The 25,219-nt window shown below is 42.3% G+C and overlaps 2 protein-coding genes across 7 annotated transcripts in view; one reads left to right on the plus strand and one right to left on the minus strand.

Annotated features, from left to right (window-relative positions):
• The first annotated feature begins 1,836 nt into the window (after positions 1-1,836).
• Cdv3 (CDV3 homolog) lies at positions 1,837-12,539 on the plus strand. Of its 4 annotated transcripts, none has more exons than XM_052187485.1 (5): positions 1,837-2,250; positions 3,151-3,227; positions 8,416-8,558; positions 11,940-12,099; positions 12,430-12,539. In XM_052187485.1, the coding sequence occupies exons 1-5, from the start codon at positions 1,936-1,938 to the stop codon at positions 12,443-12,445; spliced, it is 711 nt and encodes a 236-aa protein (XP_052043445.1). In that variant the 5' UTR covers positions 1,837-1,935; the 3' UTR covers positions 12,446-12,539. The 4 variants fall into 4 exon arrangements, with proteins under 4 accessions (XP_052043445.1, XP_052043446.1, XP_052043449.1 ...); XM_052187486.1 differs by having other exon boundaries at positions 12,433-12,539; XM_052187489.1 differs by lacking the exon at positions 1,837-2,250 and adding an exon at positions 2,408-2,501.
• A 6,293-nt stretch (positions 12,540-18,832) lies between these two features.
• The window catches only part of Topbp1 (DNA topoisomerase II binding protein 1), a 50,285-nt gene continuing 43,898 nt past the window's right edge, over positions 18,833-25,219 (minus strand). For all 3 annotated transcript variants that reach the window (XM_052187491.1, XM_052187492.1, XM_052187490.1), the window contains exons 26-28: positions 24,028-24,117; positions 23,712-23,873; positions 18,833-19,537 (exon numbers count right to left, since the gene is read on the minus strand). In XM_052187491.1, the coding sequence (XP_052043451.1) occupies positions 19,403-19,537; positions 23,712-23,873; positions 24,028-24,117 (387 nt within the window). In that variant the 3' untranslated portion in view covers positions 18,833-19,402. The remainder of the gene's footprint in view (positions 19,538-23,711; positions 23,874-24,027; positions 24,118-25,219) is intronic.

Below are 25,219 nucleotides of genomic sequence, written 5' to 3' on the forward strand. Positions count from 1 at the left end.
TTCACTTATCCATGGACGTATTCAGAATGTAGGTCTTCAAAGGCCATGAGTAGGGAAGAACTTCTAAGGGAAGATAAGAGGAACTAGTGTGGAAAGACATCCCTTCACTTACTAGCTGCGTTCTATCTTTCCCACAAGGCTACAGACCTAGGTTTTAGTCATTTCCTCAGTGGTTGTCACAGTTTTCTCCTCTACCCTTAAGAGGAAGCAGAAGTTTAAAGCATACCCAGACCACACTTCTCATAGAGAAAGACACATTTGATTCTCCAAGGCCCCAAAGTCAAGTCAGATGGAAACAAGGATATTTTTGATTCTTGTTTTTATATCTTGTGGGTGTTCCCTTTCTGTCCTAAGACCCAAAATAGGAGTCAAAGTTAAACTGTAGCCATCTCTCAAACTCAAGTCACAGCAGGAGGAATTCTAGGTGCAATCATGTCATTAAAAATAACGACACCCCCCCCCCCCCCACCATTTGTATTGGGTCATTCGTTGTCTAGCTGGTAGAGAGCCTCACTAGCAAGAATGGGAAGCCAGAGCATCACATAACATAGGCACGAGAGTGCATGACTGAACTCAGAATTAGGAGGGTGGAGGTTGGAAGAGCAGAAAGAGATTATCTTTTCTATGTATGGCATTCAGAGCAGCCTGGGTTATGTGAGACCCAGTCTCAAAACAAAGTAATCTCCCTAAGCAAACAAAAGGCTTTCTGGGCTGGAGATGTATCAGGGGTAAAGTACTCACTTAGTATGTGCCAAGAGGGTAAAGGCCCAGGAAAAGGAGGGGTTTTGTGTATGTTTTCTTGTGATTCTATAGATGGATTCATCGCTGACATGCGCCTGTTACACCCTACCACCAAAATCACATTCCCAGCCAGTCTCCATCTCACAAGACGTAGCGTTAGAGGGTCTGATTTATTTAACCTGGCCCTGGTAGTAGACACATCTACTTCAGGATGGAGTTCAAAATCAGTTCCCTTTCTTTCGTGTACTGGCTTATTTAAGAGCCTTCCATAGATGGAACTACCAATACTAATCCAGTGCTCCTCATCAAAAGCATTCCATTCAGAAGAAAAGTAATCGGTGCCGGACCAGAGAGGGTGCAAGCACAGAAAAGCAGGGCAGGAGGAACAAGCTTGAACATAGCTGGCTTAACATGGTCTCTTTCCTTTTCCTGAAAGTTCAAACGCCTACCAGGCCACAGTCCTGGCGAGCAGACGCACGTGTACCCTACGCATGCGCGCAACCAAGGCACACCCGCCCCCTCCGGCTGGTCTTCTTCAGCCAAGTCACCAACCCTTTAAATGCCCGCCCTCAAGGCAAAATCCTCGGCCAATCGGAGGCAGGAGTCACTAGGGACGTCACTTTTTGCCTAGACCCGCTTCTCCCCGCCCCCATACAGGGCACCGCCCCGTAGAAGGAACGGATTGTCACCTAAGCGCTCCGTCCCGGCATCTGATTGGCTCTCCCGGAAGACCCGCCCCCTTCTCATCCCGCCGCCCGCCGCCCGCCCCCCTCGGCGCGCCCACAGCGGCGGGCGGAACCGAGCGCGCAGGCGCGGCGCTGCCTCTCTCTGCTGGTGGCCCGCCCTCCCTCCTCCCCTCCCTCCCCTCCCCGTCCCCTCTCCCCTCCTCAGGCCCGCGCGTCTTCCTCCCGCACGCGCCGTCGTTAGCTGAGCGCTCGCCGGTGCGCGCCTTCCTTGTCCCTCAGGCAGCGGCGCGGGCGCGACCCTGCTCCACGCTCGCGGCCCCGGCGAGGAGCGTACCACCGTTCCCCGGAGCGCAGGGGAGCCGGCCGCCCTGCCACCCGCGCCTCGGCGACCCCGCGGGGCTGAGGCGACGCCGCACCCGGCAGCCTGAGCACACAGCCGGCCTTGACCCAGAGCTCCGAGCCCCGAGCGCCGCGCCCTCCGCCGGCCCCACCCATCCGGGCAGCGGCCATGGCTGAGACCGAGGAGCGGAGCCTGGACAACTTCTTCGCCAAGAGGGACAAGAAGAAGAAGAAGGAACGGAGCAGTCGGGCGGCCAACGCGGCGAGCGGCGCGGGCGGGAGCAGCGCGGCGGCGGGCTCCAGGCCGGGCGACGGCGGGAGCTTGGGCTCCGGTGCCAGGTCGGGCGACGGCGGGAGCTTGGGCTCCGGTGCCAGGTCGGGAGACGGCGGGAGCTCGGGCTCCGGTGCTAGGTCCGGAGACGGCGGGACCTCGAGGTCGGGAGACGGCGGGAGCGCGGGCCCCGCCGGCAAGGCCATAACGAAGGTGAGGGTCGGGAGGCCGCCGGCCGGCCGCAGCGCCCGCCCCCGCCGGCCCGGGAGGCCACGTGATTCGGGCTTCGCACGTCGGGCGGGCGGGCTCGCGGCCCCCAGGGCTCGTCTGGTCGCCCCCGGCTGCCGGCCTCCGCGCGCCGCGCCCTCTGGGCCACGGGGGTTGGGCCGGTCCCCGGGTGACGTGTGCCTGAGTCCTCGTCGTCCCGCTTCAGCTTCGTTGGACCGGATTTCATTTTCTTTAAGGTGTTGGAAGTCACAGACGTGCCACCGGTGTAGCGTGGCTTGCTCTCCCAGCCGAGGCCACGGAGAGCTGGGAATTGAGTTGGGGAATTTCTGTCGATTTCTCTTCTGCCGCTCAGCTTGCCCTGTACTTGGTTTTAAGTAAAAGCGGCGGCAGAGAGGGCGTTTGCTAACTAGGCACGTGTCGGGATCTTGCAAGGACGGGCTAAACTTTACAGTCCAGCCCCTAGACCCATTTATATTTTGAGACAAGGTCTCACTGTGTAGCTCTGCTTGGCTTTCAGTTCACAAAGAACCTTCGGCCTCTGCTTCTGGCTTAAAAGATCACAGTTATTTGCCTATTGGTGTGGACACACTCGTGTGTACGTGTGCGGAGAGGTTAGAGGCTGGGATAAATTCTCTGCACCACGTGGGCCTGGAGAGTCAGACTCTGGCTCTTGGTGTTGTTGACTGCCGATTCTTACACCGGCTCGAGAATCCTGGCGACCCCTGATCGAATTTTTCCTAGTTTGAAATCTGTTTACCAAGATCTTTATCAGATGTTTTGCAGGTATCTTTACCAGTTTGGGGAGAGCCGTTGGCCCTTTTGATGCCTCTTTTGGTCTGAAACGTGCTTACCAAAAACTCTAATCAGATGTTGTTTCTTCCATAGGATGAAAATGAGTGGAAAGAATTTGAGCAAAAGGAGGTTGATTACAGCGGATTAAGAGTTCAGGCAATGCAAATAAGGTAGGATGTGATTACACTTGGGGTTAGATAACCTTGTTGCAGATAAAAGTACTGCACACGTTTACTTTTTCTTTAGGCCCCAGTCTTGGGCAAAGACAGGCTTCTGGTGTCCTTAAATTAGCTGCCAACTCTAAAATCCTGTGAGGGTTTCCCTATTTGCAGCTGTTAGGATTTTTTTGAGCTGGCTAAAATGGATTTTTGTTATTTCAAAATTTTTAGCACGTAGGTTTGAATTTAGGACCCCCCAGTAAGATCTCCTGTAGCTCATGCTGCTCTGAGAACTTACTGTGTAGCTCAGTATAAGGAGCTTTTTTTTTTTCCCCCAAAAAAATATTTGAAGTGTTTTGCCTGTGTATATGTCTGTAGTGTCTTCTGGAATTGGAGTTACAGCTGTTAATGTGGGTGCTGGGAACTGGACCCTGATCTGTGGAAGAGTCACCTTGAACTCTTGATTCTAAAGTGTCCACCTAACTGCACCACCAGCTTGTGCTGGAACTTACTTAGAAAAATTGTCTTTTAGTTCTTTGGTAAATAAGTTGAAATATTTTTGCACTTATAGTGTAGGATACTTCCAACATACACAGATTTATATTCACAGTGAAGCCACCTTGTATACTCACCACCCCAGTCAAGAAATTGACCTTTCTGTTACTAGAGCAGTCCTCCTGACCCTTGCACCCCACCTGTATTCCCAAGGGTAGCTTACCCTAGCATTGGTTCGCACAGTTCTTAGCTGTGAGCTGCAGGAATTACAGGTCCATGCTGCCTGCCATTTCAGGCCCTGAAGTGACTGGCTTTCAAAGTTTAGAAAAGTCTTTTTTCACAGTTGGATTGATTGATTGATTGATTGATTGATGAAGAGACTTTAAAATTGAGAACCTACATGGTCAGGTTCAATCTGTGATAGTTCTGGTTTCAAAAGTGACATGTTTGATGGGATTTTTAAGTAGAACACAGGTAAGTAAGGTAAGATTTTGAGGTACAAAAGTAAGTAGGGCTGTATTGCTTTAAGATTTAAAATCCTTAACTCACTCTTACACAAGCAAAATGATCAGAAATTGTCTTTGATTTGAAGCTTGCAATTTGTAGAGAATTCCAGTAACCATATGGGACAGTTGTTGAGGAAATAACTTTCTTAATTCTAATCTTTTTTTTTTTTAAGATTTATTTATTATATGTAACTACACTGTAGCTGTCTTCAGATACTCCAGAGGGGGACGTTGGATCTTGTCACAGATGGTTGTGAGCCACCATGTGGTTGCTGGGATTTGAACTCAGGGCATTTGGAAGAGCAGTCAGTGCTCTTAACTGCTGAACCATCTCTCCAGCCCCTTAATCTTTTAAAATCTAGATTATAGTATTTATGATCTGGGGTCATTTCTATTGAAAGAAAAGCCAGCTAGTATTTTAATATATGGTTAATGTCTGTACCACCCAGACATTAATGTCCGTAGGTGTTCTCACTTGTGAATTTACCAAATTAAACATTGCTTTTTATAGCTGGGAACTTAGCAGGTATCTTCCTTTTTGGTGTGGCTTTGTGGTGTTTTGTTTTTCCTTTTTAAAAGACTTAGTTATGTATGTATGTCTGGGATATCTGTATATGTGCATGGAGGTGCCTGCCAAGACGAAAGCATCAGGTCCCTTGAAGCTGGACTTACAGGTAGTTGGGAGCTGTCTGAGTTCTGGGACTGAATTTGTATCCTCTGCAAGAGCAGTATATACTCCTAGGAGTAATTTTAGAAAATTACTCCCACTGAACTCGGTGGTAAAAGCTGTAACTGTCATCAGTTGAGACTGAGAATAAGAAAAATCAGGCCTGCATGGGTTAGGGTGAATTTAAGGTTACCCTGAGCAATTTAATGTGAGACCCTATCAGAAATTTAAAAGAAAAAGTAGAAAATGTTCTTGTTTTGTCTTGAGGCTTGATCTGTAAATATGGAGATGGAGTTTATAGGTTCCTTTTATCTGGGGTGGTTGGTAAACTGGATGTGGTCCCTGTTCTGTGGTTAAATTAATAAATTTGGCTCTTGGTCAGCCCTTAAGTGGTAATTTTTGGTCATATTGACTTGAATTTTAGTGGGTAAAAGTAACACTTTCTGAAGGTGGAGGGGTGGCCTTCAAGTTTTTTCAGTATAAAATTTGATTTTTTTAAATTATGGAGAACATTTAAATTGAACTGGTTCTCTAGAAGGATATAAAACTATCTATTTTAACTATTAGAGTCAGGAAGTTACTTCCTAGCTCAGGCTGGCCTTGAACTGCTGTGATCCTCCTGCTTTCAGTGCTAGGGCTACAGGTTTGCACTACAGGTTATGCCCCGCTTAGCGAGGCAGACCTTCCCCATTTTGGAAGACATGGTTTCATACAGTATAGCCAAACTCTCTACCACTGAGTCATATAGCCTTAGCTCTAATTTTATTTTCTAGACTTTTTTTTTTTTTTTTTTTTTTTTTGGCCTTTTTTCTTTTTAAAGGCAGGGTCTTGTCAAAACTGGAATTAAACTCCATATACAGTCAGGACTGAACTTCAGCTACTTATCCCCCTGCCTTTCCTTCCAGTGCTTGGTTTGGTTTGTTTGTTTAAGAAATGGGGGCAGTCCCACTGGTTATTCCAGGATGGCTCCAGGCTCCTGGTTAGAGTGATGTGTTTTTTGTCTGCAGAAGACTACTGGTTTGTGTGCTGTGCTTTTCATGTTTTTTTAGCAGCAGTTTGTCATTGCTCTTCAGTAGTTATTCTAGAAAATGTCACTGGTTTTTGGTAATGGTTTATGTTTATAATCTAGGTGTGTTTTTAAAATTGTTATTTTAATTATTCTTAAAAGTCTCTGGGGCTAAGGTTAGAAAAATTGTGTCCTGGCAGGATGTGATAGGACATGCCTATGATCCCAGAGCTAGAAGTTGGGGCAGGAGGATTATGGTTTCAAGGCAAGGCCAACTTTAGCTACATTAAGACATTGTCTTAAAGAGTTGGTGACATATACTTACTTGATGCTATTAAGCCAAATTGGATTTTTTCTTTAAATTGTGAACATGTAGTATTTGCCTGAATGTTCACTCCTGTACTCTTGGATTTGAGGGCTAGAGGAGTCCGTGGGAGTATCTTCCTCTGTCTCTACCTTATTTTCTGAGATAAGGTTTCTCAGTGAACCTGAATCTCACTGTTTACGCTAGCTAGTAAACTCTTAGGAGCTAGTAAACTCTTAGGATCGACTTTTCTCTGCCTGCCTGCCTTCTCTGGGGGTCAGGGATTTGAATTCTGCTCTTTATACTTTTATAGCAAGTGTTCTTACCATGTATACAGCTGAGCAATTGTGATTTAGTGTGTTGGTGAGGAAGTAGATTCAAAGTGTGAATGCATAACTGAAAAACTACTGCTTTAGTGTATGCAGGTGTAAGTGCCATGTAGATGGGAATCTTTTTCACCTTTTTTGAATGAATTATATTGTTGGAACATTAGCATTAATCGGTTGTATTCAGATGAGTACCTATTTTATCCCTGAAGGAATTATCATAGTGCAATTGTATTGACATGGCTTTAAAATTCTAAAAAGGCAAAAAGCTCTTGAAAATTGGGAAGGTTGGATGCCACAATTAGCCTGGGTAATTATAACTTCGTAATGGCTAATAAGCTATTGTTAGAAAGTGGTGTTATGCTATCTGGTCAGCTTTTTAAGATCCATTAGAAAATAACATGTTTTCATCCTTTTTTCAAATGAAAGCTAGAATTTTTTACTTCCTGTTATAAGGGTGTGATGTATGTACTGAATGTATAAAATTTGTATGACTATTAAAAGCCATGTTTATGTGACAGATAGATATGTACTAACTCATTTGTTCTTCATATTGGTGTGACATCTTTATCTAAAAGCCAGCAAGTGTCATATTGAAAGCCTGACCCTTAAATGACAGAACCTGGATTTCAATAATCCAGTTCCTAACATTGTTTTGGCTATCAAAGTACTCATTAAGTATGTGTATTAGCTGATGACTTAAATGACATGAATCTTATTTGTTAGTAACCAGCATCATTTTATATGGCTGAACAGGTTATATGTTAAAGGGGGAAACTGAAATTTGGCTTGACCATATTCTTTATCTCTTTTTTTCTTTGTCTCAAAAATTACAGTTTATTTTGTGTGATTATGCTGTGGCATACATATCAGAATAAAACCAGCAGGAGTTAGTTCTCATCCACCATGTGGATCCTTGGGATTAAAGTTAGGTAGTTAGGCTTAGTGGCAAGGACCATGCAGTTGTGTCCTTTAATTTTTGGAGAAGGTATCCCTGAAGTCAACCATTCTCTTGCCTCAGCTTGTATGCTGAGGTCACCAGTCAGTCTTCAAATGGTGATTACTATGTTTGTCTTTTTAAGTTATGGGGATCAGCCCTAGACGAAGTGCTCTGTTATAAAGCCTTGTCCCTAGCCTTTGAGAGGCAGTCTTAAATACAGATTGAAAATTGGGTGGTGGTTCTTGATTGACATAAGTCTTTAAATGCTAGAGTTACTTCCAGCTGGTGGGCAGTGTCTTTAAAGGGTCTTGATAAAGATGGGTATGGTGGTCTACACCTTTAAGTTCAGCACTTGGGAGATAGAGACAGGAAGATCAGCCAGGATCATCAACTTGCTTGAGTATATAGTAAGTTTAAGGCCATCCTGGACTACCTGAGACCAAAATCAAATTTAAAAGGTCAAGAAATTTGTCTTGGATTCTAGGATGGCTCAGATTAGCATGCTTTTGTAGAATACATGAGAATCCAAGTTAGACTCTACTCACCAAATGGGGGGAAAATCAGTTTTAAAGCTAGGACACTTCTTGCTTTAATAGAAATAACTTTTATGGGGGCCAGCAGGATGGCTTATTGGGCATTGCTGTTAAAGTTGATGACCTGGGTTTGTTCCCTAGAACCCACATGGTGGAAAGAGAACTGACTCCTAAAAGTTTACCCCTAGAAAGATTAGTAGCTGGGCATGATGGTACACTCACACCTTTAGTCCCAGCAGAGGGAGGCAGAGACAGGCAGATCTCTAGATGTTAGATCAACTTTCCCTAGGTATCTGATTCCATGTCAGTCAGGACTGTATAATGTGACCATATTTCAAAAAAGAAATACTTGTAGAAGTTTCATATGGTGGTGCATACATTTAGTCCAGTTCTTGGGAAGTTCAATGTCTTGTTTTTCAATAGTGAAAAGGAAGATGATGATAATGAAAAGAGAGAAGATCCAGGAGATAATTGGGAAGAAGGTGGAGGTGGCAGTGGAGCAGAGAAATCTTCAGGTCCCTGGAATAAAACCGCTCCGGTACAAGCACCTCCTGCTCCAGTAACAGGTGATCTTCTGTTTTCCCTCCTGAGGGGCGTGGGGAGTGGATCAGCATGTATGCTTTAGTGGAAAGAAGGTAGAAATTGAATGACATACTTTTTTTTTTTTTTTTTTTTTGCCCTGTAGACTGTCAAAGTTTTGCTTTTGTTTTTGATGCTAGGGAATTAAGCCAAGTAGTTCACCTGCTGCCATCCTACCACTAAATTACATCCTTGGTGCTATACTTAGGTCTTGAAGCCTTACATTCTTAGCAGAAGGGAGTGAGTAAAAGTTCTTTGGAACTAAAGAAATGTTAGGGTGTATTGTGTTGCTGGATTATGTGTTTGCATGAGTGCTTGTGGATAGACCACAGCATGCTGCCACTGTCATTGTCCACTTGTAGTTTTTTGAGAGTAGGGTTTCTCAAGGAACCAGGAACTCAAACCAGTTCTAGCTATCTATCCTAGCTAGCCAGTTTGCATCGTGTCTGCCTTTCCAGAGAGGTGACTGCCATGCCCGCCTAGGCTTCCATGGATCTGACCAGACACCTTTGGTCATTAAACTTGCTCAACAGGCTACATCCATGAGTCAGATGCCTAGCTCAACATTTTTGTTTGTTTTTTGCTGTGCTAGAAATTGAACTCTAAGCTTTGCAAATGCTAAATGTGCTGAACCACGGAGCTTCGTTTTCAGCCAGCTCAAAATCTTAGTTTTATTTTACATAGTTCAGACTGGCCTTGAGTCCTCTGTGTAAAACAGATGACCTTGTACTACCCCACATTGTATATAAGTATACTGTAGCTGTCAGATACCCCACAAGAGGGCATCAGATTTCTTTATGTAGGGATGGTTGTGAAACACCATGTGATTGCTCGGATTTGAACTCAGAACCTTCAGAAGAGCAGTCAGTGCTCTTAACCGCTGAGCCATCTCTCTACCCACACTCACCCCCCCACTCACTCCCCCACCCCCCACGCAACTTTTTAATTTAATTTTTTTTTGAGAATGTCATCAGTATATTTGTGGTAATATTCATTCTCACTCCACCCAGGTTAGCCCTGAATTTGTGTGTGTGTGTTAGTGTTATATCTTGGTGTGTGGGTATGGAGGCTAGAGGTTGGCTGTGTGTGTCTTCCTCTGTCACTAAATCCTTGAGACAAGTTCTCACTGAGTCTAGAGATCATTGAATGATTGCACTACTTGGATAGCTAGCATACTCCTGGGATGGTCTTTTCTCTGTCACCATCCACCCACCCAAGTCTGCTTACTGGAGTTCTGGTGCATATGAATTTACATTCTAATGCTTAGGTAAGTGCTGAAATGACTGGTAAGAATCACTGTGGTAATGCTGCTTGATTTCCCCCTCCCCCTCCTGAACTTGTTCTTTCAAGCTACTCGTGGAATGCACCAGACACACAGTTCCTGCAGACCCTTAGTTCTTACTATTTGGGACTATATATTTCCACTTTGTATCAGGTGCCTGAAAAGCCAGAAGGTAGATAACTTAGATGAGATGACTGGTCTCTGTGCTGCTGTGGCATAGACACCAATGTGGATTTGACACCGATAAATGAGTAGAGCTGTGCTCACTTGTTGGGCCACATTCAGCTTGTTTGCTAACATTTAGTTTGAAGTGTTTGATTTCTTTTGATTATTTGTGTGATGAGTTTGTGGTGCTGGATCTTGCCACCTGGTTTGTATAGAGACAATCTTTACCTGCCAAGCCATCCAGGTCTTTTCACATATGCTTAATTTTACCTTGTTACTAAAACCGTTCCCAAGTCCTTTTTTAAAATGTAGCCTCTTTGGGGATCAGCAGTTGGGATACTAACCTACACTCTACCAGCACCAAAACTGTATCTTAGTAATTCTTATCAGGGAGCTCAAAAATACCTATGACTCCAGTTTCAAGGCATCCACCTTTCTTCTGGCCACCGGGGCATCTGTTTATGTACACAGTGTGTGCATACATTAAAGTGTAGCTCCTTCGTACTCCTGCTGTCATTTTTGGTGTGGCACCTCATCTCCCTGTTTTTCGTCTCCTAGAACATACTGCCTGTTAGAATTTTCCGGGGTGATGGAGTGATATGTATCTGTTGAGTATTTATGACATTGTGGCTAATGGGACTTAGGAATTGAGATCTAGATTTCATTTTACTCATCTGAAATAGCTACATGTGTTGCTTTGAATCCCAGCACTCAGGACACAGGCAGATGGTGTCTGAGTTGGCAGCCAGGGCTACAAAGAGGAGACTGTCTTTAAAATAAATGAATGAGACTGTCTTTAAAATGGATGAATGAATAAGTGAGGGAGTGAGCAGGCAAGCCTCACAAGTCATATCACCCACAAACACAAATAAGGTGGTTTTTTTTTTTTTAAAAAAAAAAACACATGTAGTGGCTGAAATATAAGGATCAATAGTTTGGGGTTTGGTCTGGTTTATTTGAAGTTGGGTCTGAGTTGCCCGGGCTGGCTTTGAACTCAAGATCCTCTTGTCTCAGCCTCCCATGTTGAAAGCATGTTCCACTATTCAAGGCAGTTTTTAATGTGTGTATCTCAAGTGCAATTTAGATACTCAATAATAAGCATGTATGCTTCCCTCTGGTATAACTAAGCCTATAGAAAACTATAAGAACATTTTATTTTAGCTAGTAGATTATAGTGCTGTTCCATTGAGCTCCCCTCCCCAAGCCTGAAACTTTGAAAGTTTTTGACAAGTGGAAAATAACACTGCTTGAAAACATATCAAGGATTAGTTGGGGAAGATAGGAAAAACCTGAGAGATTGTGGCCCCCAAATTAGGTCACAGTAAATTTTAAGCAGGGGTGCTTTTTCCTGTGTTATAAGCAAATAGAGAAACTTAACATCCAGTGATCTTAAGAGAATGAAATAAAGATACAAGTTAGCTGTTTTCTTTATCTTTAGGAATTTAAAACACTGCATGTGCATTTATTAAATAATTTATATATCTTCTTTAGCCCACCTTCCAAGTAAAGAAAGTGGATGTCACATTTACTAATAAACAGTGACACAATGTTATATTCCAGAAGGCTAACTTCTTGAGATTTAGAGATGGGCAGGTTTCTACTCTGAGACATTTTCTCACTGAACTTTGCTTTTATTGTCTAGAATAAAACCTTTCTAAATCAGGGTTGCCTTTCTCACAATTTTTTTGGTTTGGTTTGGTTTTTCAAGACAGGGTTTCTCTATGTAGCCTGGCTGTCCTGGAACTTACTCTGTAGACCAGGCTGGCCTTGAACTCAGAAATCCACCTGCCTCTGCCTCCCAGAGTGCTGGGATTAAAGGCGTGCGCCACCACTGCCTGGCTCTCAACAATTGTTAAATGGTCAGGAGTGTAGGAAAATGTTACAAGAAAGTCAACCATATGAATGAATGGTTTATCTTTAGTTACAGAAACCCCGGAGCCAGCAATGCCTAGTGGTGTATATAGGCCTCCTGGGGCAAGGCTAACCACAACAAGAAAAACGCCACAAGGACCACCAGAAATATACAGTGACACACAGTTCCCATCCCTGCAGTCCACTGCCAAGCATGTAGAGAGCCGGAAGTAAGTATGTGAGACTATGAGTTAGGCTTTCTGACAGGCAGCTGGGAATCAGGTGGGACTTGGATACCCAGGAGGGAAGGAGAAGGTGGGGGGTGAGTCCTTTATGGAAAGAACAAGAGAAAGGATGGTAAAAATAGATTTTGCTGTCTGCTGTGTTTCTTTCACAGCTCCATTTAGGTAGTTCTTTTAAGTACATTATTACTGGTTTATGTTCCTTTTAAATATGGAAATTAGAATTGTAGAAGCATTTATCATTGCATTCACAATAAATATGAGTAGATGAAAGATGTTGGCATTTACAAATCTAATACTATAAATAATTTATTTCAGCAGGTACTTAAAGTGAATACTACCTGAAGTTAAATGACCACATATGGCACATCTACATCGTATTAGGGACATGAATTTTCAAAAGTAAATAAAATGGGAAGAAATGTAAATGGCATCAGATGGAAAATTTTTTTGGGTGGTTTTAAAGTAAATCCCAGCCTTTTCGCCTCACTGAGAGCACAGCTGGCTTGAATTTAGACCTCTACTTGGATGTGCTTCTCCGTTTGTCCTCACATGGGGGGGACTCTGGGAGAGCAGTGACTTGCCACACACATCTCTCTGTACCTGATCTAATCAGACCACTCCCCCAAAGCAAAAGGGAGGAGAAATCGTTGAATGATGAGAACATTACTTGAATGAGGAAATTGTTGCCCTTATGCATAAAGATGTATTATCTACTAACTGCGAAAACTTAGTGAGTCTTAGAAGGAATGTCATTATACAGCTTCTTTCTGGTTGTCTTCAAGTTGGTCCCAAAATATTCAGAAGATGGGACCTCAGAGCTTCAGTACAGTATTACATGTTTTCTGTTCGATTGAAGCCTTAAAATGGTTTGATAGGATTTTTGTATTCCCTTCCTGTCTCTCCAGGATTATTCTTAGGGTCTTCCCCCCACCCCCCCCCTTTTTTTTTTAAATTTGAGGAAGAATACTTTCAAAATTTCCCTAGTGAAGAAGAAATATTTACTGATTACATTTCTTTTCCCTTAGGGATAAAGAAATGGAGAAGAGCTTTGAAATAGTAAGACAAAAATTTAGAGGTAGGGAGGAGGTTTCCAAAAACCAGGCCCTTAAACTTCAGCTAGACAACCAGTATGCTGTGCTTGAAATCAGAAGTACAGCCACACACAGTGCAGTTAAGGAGCGGTCTTTGCTAAGCCTTCCAAGATAACTAGACCACAGCTAACCACCAAGAACAGCCATTCAGCGTTTTGATTTCTGGATCTACAGTGACTGACTGAAGACCTGGAGTCCAGTGACTGTCCCTGTTGCACTATGGAAGTTCAAGAGTCACAACTGATCTTGATGTGTGTTGGATTTAGGGGTGTTTTCATTGTCTTAAATATTTGTGAATTAGATTCAACAGTGTTTCCATAGTTGCTCTGCGTATAAAACCAAACCTGCAGCCAGTGGTCATTTCAAACATCTTTATGTTCAGATACTGAGCCTTCGCAAGGTTGACTACCTCAGATTTGCTGCACTTAATTGTGGATTTCATGTGGATCACAACTTCTACATAAGGTTACAGCTATTAGTGTCTGTGTGAACCTTGAAACCAACTCTACTGGATTCCTGTCAGAAAGCCTTCAGAAGCTAGCCATCTGGGTTCTGATCCGCTGTAAAAGATGAAGAGTTAAGTGACCTTAATTAACCTGTTCTCTGCCCCATCCTAAGGAATACTCTGTAGGCTGTGGCTGTGTTAGACTTTCTGGAACAAGCCGCTGTCAGAAATGTGCTTGGATCATCTGTGTAGGGCTTATGATTTATAATTTAAGTTTTTAGTTGTATAAAACTATGGATTTAATTCAACCAAACTTGGGTCCACCATATGGGGAGTGTTGGGGGGGAGAGTAGTCTTGTTTCTTTGAATAACTTTTCATTCGGATAGTGCTTGTTCAATTCCACATTAAGGCCTTGCTTTGACTTGGAGTAAGTTCTTTAAGGGCATATTGTGTGGTGAAATAGTCTGAAAAAAGCATTGGAATTGTGAAATGCCCCATGAATTTGCCAGTCTGTGGAGCAAGATAGCCTTTGATATGTGTAAAGGCCAGCGGATCCCCTCCACTCCAGGTGCTGCTCAATCCTCCTAATCAGGTCTAAATTAAACTGCTGTGGACGGGGTGTGGCCTCTGCTTAGAAGGAGGCTGACCTGGCTATTTAACAGTTCAACAGGAGCAAAACACTAAGTTGCCCATGAATCTGGCATGGTGTCTGATAAGTCCTCGTGTGTGCCCCAAGTTTGAAGGTTATGGGCTATTCTGTAGATCCATTCATTGTTTAGCCAACTCTTGACATTCACCTAGGAAGTATATTTGTATATTCACTTGGAGAGGCAGGGGAATAGCCAGTAATGTAGCACTTCTGTGGTTAGTAATTAAAATTTAACCATCTAGTAATACTTGGCTCTTAGAAGAGGTTAGTGCTAAATTTCTTTCCACCTAATGAAATAGTCTGTCAGTTACCTACTTTAATGTCACTACAAATGGTCCAGTACACATACTCTATATTGGCATATGGGTATGTGATATGATTCCAGTGCCTGGGGTTCTCTCTGTAAGTGAATCCCTTTACCAAACACAGTTCAGACTTGCTCACTACTGACAGGAGCGGAACAGGTAAAGGGGAAGTGTTCCCAGCTGGGGAGCATGTCTTGCAGTTTAGTGATTGGTACAGCAGTGTGGGAACCAGGAGGTGTAGGCCAGTGTCTCTTAGCCAGACCTTATGCCACTTCTGGGCAATAATGTTGGCATGACCCGAGCCAGCCAGGAGGAGGGTGGGTGACGAGAAGAGCTTGAGCTTCTTAGGTAAACTGAAGACTTAACTTGGGCACCAGAAACCCTAACAAGTAATCTCACACCTTGAGCCACAAACTTCCCTTAAAGTGTGCTTTACCCCAGCTAGACACAGACACACACAAATTCTGTTTAGGGTTGTGGTTTAAGAAGTGAACAGAGACATGATGAGGTTTGTTTAATGGCATACTGTACTGGAACGCTGAAGACCTGCAGCAGATGTAAATTCCAAGTCTTGTTATAATTTTTTTTAAGATTGTGAAATTATCAAAATGCATATGAATCAAGTTTTAATACACTGTCTAGGTGGATGAGGCTGTCCATTGCACCATTTCTTTCTTTGGGTTCTCAGGCATGGTTCTGACAGTGTAAGAACTCTGTAACATTTAACATTGAATAAACAGTAAACCTATGGATGGTGGAATGTGATGCTTTCTGTTGGAACCCTTTAACCTAAACTCTTGAATGGAGAATGGTGTCTGATCCGCTTGGTTATGACCCTGCTCTCCAAGAGTGCACTTAGGAATTGTTCAAAGGCATGGGTGAACATGGCTACACGGCAGAGACACTCCTAAAGAAGTGTAGAACCAAGTTCTGGGAGCTTCAGTAGGCTTTGTATTGCACCCTTTTATCCTAACCTGATTTCAAGTCTTCCCCCCCTCCCCCCCCCCTTTTTTTTTAAATATTGGAGATGGAAGAGTGTGAGCCAGAGGTCAAAATCAATACTGTGTATTCCTGTCAGGTTCCATCTTTAAAATGTCTGTGTCTATACCAGTTTGTTTCCTCTTGGCTTTCCTTCTGTTTACTTTCTGGGCCATCTCTGGACTCCATATACAAAAGATTGATTTTAGGGTTTTTTTGGTTTTTTAAATGTGTATGAGTGTTTTGCCTATGTATGTGTCAGTAGTGCTAGAAGCCAAAGAATTTACTGGAACTGGAGTTAACAAGTTTAGCCACTGTGCGTGGACACTGGAAATCAAGCCTAGGACCAGAGTAGCCAATGCTGTCTCTAGCCTTTACACATCTTTAAAAGGAATAGCATTTTCCAGTTTCAGGATTTGGTTTTTAGTCTTAAGTCAGTATATTTTAAGCCATTTTTGGTAGTGGATTCTATATTTACTGTTTATTCTTTGTAATTGGTTTTGGCTTTAAATATTTCATGTATGTTTATGTGAACATATGCTACAGGTGTACAGGTGCTTATAGAGACCACTCCCACCCGCCAAAAAAAGTGTTAGACCCCTAGAGCATATGAGTCATGAACTTTGTGCTGAAACTTCACTCTGGTTCTCAGAGCATCAGCTGCTCTTAACCGCTGATGTATCTCCAATTCTGAGGGTGGTTTTTTCCTTAACTGCTTATTTAAAATACAAAACTTTGGGGCCACAAACATGCAAGGCAAAGTACTCTCAGGCTACATACAACATCTTTAAGTGTCTTACTATGTAGTTAATTTAAGGTAGGCTTTGCACTCAAGATGTCAATCCAAGCTTCCATAGGCTCTTGAAAGATAGGGTCTCATATGAGTACAGGCTGCTTTCAAGCTTGCTTTGTAGCTAAGGCTGAAGTTGAGATCCTGATCTTGTATATACTTAATGGCTTGTATCTATAAATAAATCTCAACACTTGTCTTGAAGGGGCAGGAAGATATTTTGTGGCCAACCTAATCTATATAGCTTGTTGCAAAGCTAGCTGGGGTTATAAAACAACTCAGTTGACAAAATTGTTGGTTTTCTCAAGGACATATGCCCATCTTAACTGTTTATTCCCAGACATTTCAACACCAAAAAGAAAAGCTTTAGTGAATTGTCCTCCTGTCTCACATACTGCCCCCATTCCCCCAGGCTATGGGTTCCCCTATTCTGAGCATTCACATGAATAATATGTGTTTTGTGATTGGCATTTCACAAACATGTTTTGGGGGCCATCCATGTTGTACTGTTAGTGCAACTTGCTAAGTAAACCTTTGTATGGATTCCTAACTGAACATGTGGCTTGTTCCCACTCTCTCTGCCTCGGTGTTGCTATGAGTTGCCACAAGTTTTAGTAGCAGCTTGTGGCAACTCATAGCAACACCTATCTTCAGTGTATACTTCAAGTTGGAGTCTCGTGATAAGGTCAGAGACATACGTGGCTATGTGTACTGTATCCTTCCCAGCAAATAGAATTCTAACCCATCTAGGAAGCCTTAGTGGCTTTGGTTCTTTTTTTTTTTTTTTTTTAAGATTTATTTATTATTATATGTAAATACACTGTAACTGTCCTCAGACACTCCAGAAGAGGGCATCAGATCTCATTACAGATGGTTGTGAGCCACCATGTGGTTGCTGGGATTTGAACTCTGGACCTTTGGAAGAGCAGTCGGTGCTCTTAACCACTGAGCCATCTCTCCAGCCTCCGTGGCTTTGGTTCTTAAAGAGTCATTCCTTCGTGTTTACTTTGGGCTATTATTGGGTTCTTTATATATTCTAGGTGTTAGTATCTTATGCGGTTTTTAAAGTACTTTGCCTCATCTTTTACTATAGTTTTGAGACAAGATCTCACATGGCCCAGGCTGGCCTCCAAGTGTAGCTGATGAGACCATTCTGCTCCTGTTCCCTCCTTTAATGTGCTGGGCTTACCGGCCTGTGCCACAGGCACTGTTTTATGCAGTGCTGGGGACTGAACCTAGGCTTCCTGCCTGCAAGCAGTCCATCAACTAAATTACATCTCCAGCTTTTTCATTTTTTTTTTTTTTTTTTTTTTTTTTTTTTAGAGAAAATACATCTACACACAGTTTGTAGTGTGTATGCTTGTGTGAGCATATGAAAGCCAGAGACTAACAGTAGATCAGGTGTCTTTTACTGGTCTTAGATTTTTTTCTTTTTTAAAGAAATATGGATGTTAACATGGGATCTAAGACAACTATAGCAGCCTATAGTGGATTCTGAAGAATGAAACTTGGGTTATCAGGCTTGGTGGTGGTCACCTTTACTGCTGAGCCTGAGCCATTTCCCTGGCCCTCTACATTTATTTTTAACATAAGGGTGTTAAGCCTGCATATTTGGGTGCTGCTTGGTACCAGAAGGCATGAGATCTCCTGGACTTGTGTATGTAAAGATGGTTAGAAGGTACCATGAACTCCAGGGCTCTGAGCAGCCAGTGCTTCCATCTTGCGAGCCCCTCTGCCTTTTTGATATAGTCACTGAACCTAGAGCTGTTCTGCTAGCCAGAGAATCCCAGCTTAGATTCTGGGTCCTACACTTGCATGTTCTTCATGCTGGTACAATCCACTTTATCCACAGCCAAGCCATCCATCTCCCTTATTCTAAGACATATTTGGGTGACCTGAGCCAATGCAACAAGTTTTTTTTTGTTTGTTGTTTTTCGGGACAGGGTTTCTCTGTATAGCCCTGGATGTCCTGGAACTCACTTTGTAGACGGGGCTGGCCTCGAACTCAGAAATCTGCCTGCCTCTGCCTCCCAAGTACTGGGATTAAAGGCATGTGCCACCACTGCCTGGCTGCAACAAGTTATTTTGAAGCACAAGTTTCTGTCACCTTTTAAAATGTCTGCACATGAGTGCTGGAATCCATGGAGGGAGCCCAGATGTTTCTGGAGTTGTTTTTATAGGCAATTGTGAGCCACCTTTGAAGGGTGTCGCTCTTAGCCACTGCCTCTTTAGTCTGCTTTATTGAACAGTCTCATTCCAGCCTAGGCTAGGCTGGACTCAACCTGAGTACTAGGATTACAAGGGGGCCATTTCATGTGTCTGTGTTTTGAGAAAGCTGGGACTCACACCTAGCTAATTATTTTTTCTTAATCCACGTAAAATTCTGTATAAATGATAATGTAATTAGGGATTCAGGTTTTAAGTTTGGCGATATCAACAGATCTAAATGAACAAAACAGTACAGTTTGAATTGCTATTTTTTATTCTTTATCTCAAAGTTTTGGTGCCTATGTTTGGCAAATGATACATTCACACATTTACATATATACATGTTTTAGTTTAAAGCCCCAGCATCATTAAACTGTCTGCTTAGGCTGTTAAAAAGAGGTTAAATGGCAAGAATACATATATAGTCAGGAAATAAACATGAAATAACCCTAATGTATAACTTTTGCTTTTATGAACTAAGATATTTTTGAAACAAATCTATCTTGTTAAAACTACTACAGCCTCCTATATTTACAAGAAAAGTCTTTATGTACTCAGTGTGGCTTTGGCTTGACAAGCTAGTTAAGTTCCTTTTTATTAGGAACAGTCAATATCCAGTGATTCATATTTAGGTTAAAGGCATCAAGTTCACAGGATCATTAGAATCTGACCTTCAGCTGTTTGCCTTTAAACTGCTACATACACAAAAACATCACAGCTGGAAATTTTCTGTGCACTGCTGGGGATTGAACCCGGGGCCTTATACATTTTCGCAAGCACACTAAACTGAAGACACTCGTGGTTTGGTGGTTAGAAGTACATCAGTGCACTCGAGGCCGTTTGATGACATTCTCTGCAGGAGTTTTCCTCTTCTGTGGTAATCCAGGCCCACCTTCCTTATTATGGAATAAAGCAGCTTCTGATAAACGGTAATTATCTGCACAGGGAGGGGATTCCTAGAATGGGAAGAGGAATATTTCAAATTTGTAGTGCATATTCCTGGGTTTCTCTCCCCACCCCCAAAGTTTGCCAATGGGTCAAAGCTCAGGTAAAGTGTGGCTAGCTTTTTAATGGTTCCATGGTTTACAATACAGATTGAAATTACCCAAGATAGTTCATACCTGTTTACAGATAAAAGTGCAATGGGCTTAAGCATCATCACATAATTAGCAGGTAGCCAGGACATTAAAGTGTTTCTACCTGATACCAAATCCTTGAAGTGGCTACCTTTGTAGCCATTTTCCTATTTTCATAAAAAAGACATTAAATCACCATAAAAGACAACGGTGCTTTAAGACAAGATAAGCTGACATGGAGTGCAATTTGTAGCCCAGGATGCTTCAGACTTTTAGTGAACCTCCTACCTTTAACTCTTCTGGGTTCTGGGAATTGAACTTAAATCCTATTGTACAGCTAGTTCCCAGCCTTGCCTTCTGATAGCAATGATAAACTCTGATGTCAATATATTAAGGTGCTGGAGAATAAACAAACCAAGTAAATGCCACAGAGCAGTTCATACCTGCTTAATATTAAAAGTTAAATAGATCAATTTTTCTTTTGTGGGCTTTTTGGTTTGTTTATGGGTGCCATAATATGGCTTAAATTCTAATAGAAATGGCTTGAAGAACCAGGCAGGAAAGCAACTATTCCCATAAAAAACAAGGTTGGGAATCTCAAAGCAAAGGCTTGGAAGCCAGAAATATAGTTTGTGGGCCCTGGCCAAGTCTTTGGTCACTGAACCCTATATAGGAGTTGCATTTAGCCTTTATTTATTAGTAAGGCTAAAATGTAAACTAACAGTTCAGTTGCTTCTGTTGTAGTCTGTTAAGTAAATGCAAACAGATAAAGGAAATGCCTGGATCTATAGTCTCTACAAATTAAGGTCGTGACCCAAACAGAGAATAACCTATTTTCTTTCCTTTTTTTTTCTTTTTTGGTTTTTCGAGACAGGGTTTCTCTGTGTAGCCCTGGCTGTCCTGGAACTCAGAAATCTGCCTGCCTCTGCCTTCCACGTGCTGGGATTATATCCTGACAATCACCAAATTGTGAAAAACTGTGGATCTAATTTAATGCCACATTTGCCTACGTTCCATAAATCAAAATAAAATAACACAATGATGCTAACATCAATACCCTTGTTAGAACCTCAGTAACAACAACAAAAGGCTTTAGCCTAGATGTATGCACAAGGCAGAGCTTTAGAAAAAGGAAAACTGTAAAGGACTCTGACAAAGCATTATGCTTCCTGCCTCTCTGAGCCTCCTGAGCATAGTCCCAGAGTGCACAGAGTCCATCCTCACAAAGTACAGAACCAATCTACAGAGGAAAGATGGCTCTTCCAACACACAGCTAAACATTTTTACAAGAATATCTTTAACTTCTCTGATCCAAAAATCACACAAAGCAATTAAAACTAATCAAAAGCACAAAACTATAGACTTTCAGGAGGAAAAATGGCTAGCCATAGGGACTAAAGCTAGCTAGGTAAGGGCTGTCAAAACCCAACAGTCCATAAGAATGTTATCAGACCTCATTACAATATGAAAACCATTTCTATGCCATAGAATAAAAAGGCTACAGACAGGTGGGGGTACAGAACAATATAAAATCCACACATCCAGCAAAGAGACATTAGCCAAGACCACATATTTTAAAGTTCAAATAGTAAAAAAGCAACTCAGTGATAAGTGGGGAAAACCATGCTGGGGTGGGGCTGGTCTGGTCTGTAGTGCTTTTCTAGCCTACAGCAAACTTTTGAGTTTGATCCCTAGAACTTAATCTTATGTACCTGTTATCTTAGCACTGAGAAGTTCCAGCTACATAGTTTGAGGCCAGCCTGGGCTAGGCTATAAGAAACCATCTCTTCCTTCCAAATACTAGTTCAAGAATTTCTAACTTAAAAATAGTATGGTATAAAGAAAATTACAAGAGGCACTTAGTGAAAAACATTCAGATACTCAAATGCTTAAATCCCAGCAAAATGAAAACTCAGTCACAGGAGAACACAAAACCAGAAAAACCCTCTACAAATGCCAAAGTTCCTTTTGAATCAATGAAATTGAACAAATAGTGGGCCATCAATCTGTATGAAGGACACTCCAGCCCCTATCTCACAGCACAAAGGATAATTAGAGACAGGTCACCGACAAAAGCTTTGGAACTTACAAGAGAGCTTAAGGTTAAGAGCACTTGCTGGAGAGATGGCTCAGTGGTTAAGAACACTGACTGTTCTTTTTGAAGATCCTGAGTTCAAGTCCCAGCAACTACATGGTGGCTCACAACCATCCATAATGAGATCCTACGCCCTCTTCTGGAGTCTCTGAAGACAGCTACAGTGTACTCACATATAATACATCTTAAAAAAAAAGTTTAAGAAAAAAAGCATTTGCTGTTCTCGTAAAGAACCAGCATTGGTTTGCAGCACCCTTGTTGGGCAGTTTGCCTGTGATTCCAGCTTCAGGGTATGAGACACCCTCTTCTGGCCTCTGACAGCACCCACACACATGTGCACACAAAAGACAGGCAAAACAAAATGATAAATGCAAAAATTGTAAAACTTTTTGGAAAAGAGTACTAGAAAACAAATTGGTACCTTTAGAAATGCCAGGATACAAAATACATAATTTTAGTGTTTAACAAGAAATAGAAATTCAAGTCAAGCAGACCAACACATGCTTGTGATACCAGCAATTAGCAGGCCAAGAATCAGAGGCCAAGAGAGAGGCAGAGCAAGAGATGTAAAGACTGATTCTTCAAAAAGCATGATGCTACCTACCCCACTCTAGCCCTACCAGACGGCTAAAAGTTATAAAACTAAATGTTGGTGTAAAGTGACACCAAATCTCTTCTAGAAAGAGTCTGATACCGAATACCATGCAATCCTAGTACTAGGAGGCAGAAGTAGGAAGCCCTGCAAATTTAAAGCTATCCTGACCACATAAACTAAATGTATACTTAGTCTATAGCCCAGCAATTATACTACGTGACATCTGCCCCTGGAAAGTACACCTGGTACATATTGAGTAGTTTCAACAGCAAATTGAAGGTCGTCACCCAGGTGATCTATTCAGACAGCGTTCTATAATAAAGGGATGAGCTACTAATATGTACCATGACCTAGACACAAAGTATGCTAAGTGAAGCTTGCTACAAAACAGCACATGTTCTCTAAGGTCAGGTATATGAAGCTCTCCAACAGGAAAGACTAATATATTCGAGGGACAAAACAAGCTTATCTCTGTGGGGCTGGGATAAAGGTCATTGAAAAGGGTCCCAAGGATGCTTGTTTAAATGAGGTCATGCTCTTGATACCAAAGGGTTTGCAAGGCCATCTATCAGGAGGCTGACTCACACGATGGAACTGTGATCTACAAATTTCACTGTACAATAGCTCTTCTAAGAGAACAGTAAACAAATACTGGATTCTAGTTAATGATACACATGCTAAGTATCTGAGGAGACACATTCTGATTTCCCCAACTCTGAAATGCATAAAAATGAGAAATTGATATGTAATAAATCAATGTTGCTTGATTAAATTAAAATGTCACTTGACCTAGGAAGTAAGTATATAGTTTAAAATTCATTCATTTAAGGCTGGAGAGATGGCTTAGCAGTTAAGAGCACACAGTGCTCTTGCAGAGATCTAAGTTTGAGTCTCACACCTACATTAGACAGGACACAGCTTCCTCTAACTCCAGCTCCAGGGATGTGGCTGCCAGTTCTCCTGTCCCTGAGCATCTCTCTTTCTTTATAGCCCACAAGAATTGTAAAACATAACTACATAGATTTTCATAAACTTGTCATATTTAAATTTCATGCTAAAAAAATGCTTGCACACATCCAATATAGAAATGGAACTAAACTGAAAGACGTTGACTAGAGAATGGCAGACTATCAATTCTGTTAGTAGCAAGCCAAGATTTGATGATATAAGCAAAATGACTCAACAAGTAAAGGTGTGGCTACCATCCTGACAACCTAAGTCTGAACCTACCCTACATGGTAGGAGAGAACCAACTCCATCACCTTATCTTCTGACCAGAACACAGGTGCCAACTCCCCACCCACACAAAACACCCAAATAATAAAAACTGATAATGACAAATGGAAGAAAAGAATGTGACAAACCAGCATGAGATAATCAGCAATATACTCTGTTTTCAAGCAGGCCATATTCTGGGCAGTAGCCTCTGCGATGAAAACTCTGCAGTCATCAGGTTTCAGTTTATTGAAGTCACAAAAGAGATGTGTAGCATCCTTAAATAAAGGTTGTGGATGACCAGGTAACACCTAATGAAAAACAGTAAATATTAATCTCCGCATGCTCCAAAGCAGACTGCCCCTCTCCTCAAAAGGCAGAGGGAATGATGACATCACAGAAGCCTTGCTGGACAAGTGTGTGCAAACCTGCCCCAGAGCAGCAGTAAGTTAATTCAGGACAAACCTTTGCTCCTCCTGCCTGAAGAAGGCGCTTGAACCCAGCTTCTCGGGACCGATCAACGCGTAAAATAACTTTCCAGCCACTAAATGCTCCCTATTTAAAAAATAAAGTACATGCAATTTTAACATACCAAGCATTCAAAATGCAGAGATAATGTATGAATTTAAGTGTTTATTGTCAATAATTTCTTGTCTTCTTTTTAATGTTTGTTTGGGTGTTTTGTTTGCATATATTTGCATATACTAAGTATCACTTGCATGACAGGAAGTAATAAATCTGTGTTCTCTGGAAAACCAGCAGGTGTCTTTACTCCTGAGTCATCTCTCCAACCCATTAGTTAAAAAAGGGGGATAAAAAAATAAAAGACAAAGTTTCATATAGCTCTGATTGATTTCCCAATGTAGCTAAGCTCTGACCTCTTGATTCTCCTGCCTCCCAAGTGCTACGATTATAGGAGTACCCTAGTGCCAGTAAGCAACCATCTCCCTGCATCATTTCTTTGGGACAATGGGTGGGAAGCAATGCGGAGCGTGCCCATGGAAGGTCGGGACAGGCTGCACAGGTCAGCTCTCCCTTTCACCTTTCAAACTCAGTGGGGCTTGCACTCAGTTGTCAGGGTTAGCAGCAAGTGGCTCTCTACTTGCTGAGCCAATAATCCTATAACCTTTACTACTGTCGCCACGTAGCTATTTCTGGCAAAAGAATATCAAATGTACAAGCACGTAAGTAGCCATGGTGAGCGTCACTGATCTGAGCGTCCAGCAGCTATCAAGGAAAGGAGTGGGAGCCTGGCTCTACAGGGGAGAGGGAGTCCTTGTATCTCTTACAATGTTTGATAGTTTGAAAAATTAAATATGTAAGTAAGAAATAACACTTAAAGAAAACAGTAAAATTATTCTGAAAGAAAGGGACGCAAGGCTTACCAAGCTTTGGGAATGCAGAGAACTCAATAGACCCTGAGCATTTTAGTGAGGAATGCTTAGCCTTTCTGTGAGCCATAGGCTCCTTTGACGGTTTAGCCAAGCCCATGGAGTCTTATTTTCTTTCTTTCTTTTTTTTTTTTAAAGATTTATTTATTTATTATATGTAAATACACTGTAGCTGTCTTAGACACCACAGAAGAGGTCATCAGGTCTCATTAAGGATGGTTGTGAGCCACCATGTGGTTGCTGGGAATTGAACTCAGGATCTTCAG

This window comes from Apodemus sylvaticus, chromosome 7, assembly GCF_947179515.1.
Source record: "Apodemus sylvaticus chromosome 7, mApoSyl1.1, whole genome shotgun sequence".
Taxonomy (NCBI): domain Eukaryota; kingdom Metazoa; phylum Chordata; class Mammalia; order Rodentia; family Muridae; genus Apodemus; species Apodemus sylvaticus.

What these genes read in the sequence shown, in the direction of transcription:
- Cdv3 (XM_052187485.1), top strand. Translation starts at nt 1,936, where the DNA reads ATGGCTGAGACCGAGGAGCGGAGCCTGGACAACTTCTTCGCCAAGAGG. An exon ending in GTTCAGGCAATGCAAATAAG is followed by an intron (nt 3,228 to 8,415) that starts GTAGGATGTGAT and finishes GTTTTTCAATAG; the next exon opens with TGAAAAGGAAGATGATGATA. An exon ending in ACCTCCTGCTCCAGTAACAG is followed by an intron (nt 8,559 to 11,939) that starts GTGATCTTCTGT and finishes GTTTATCTTTAG; the next exon opens with TTACAGAAACCCCGGAGCCA.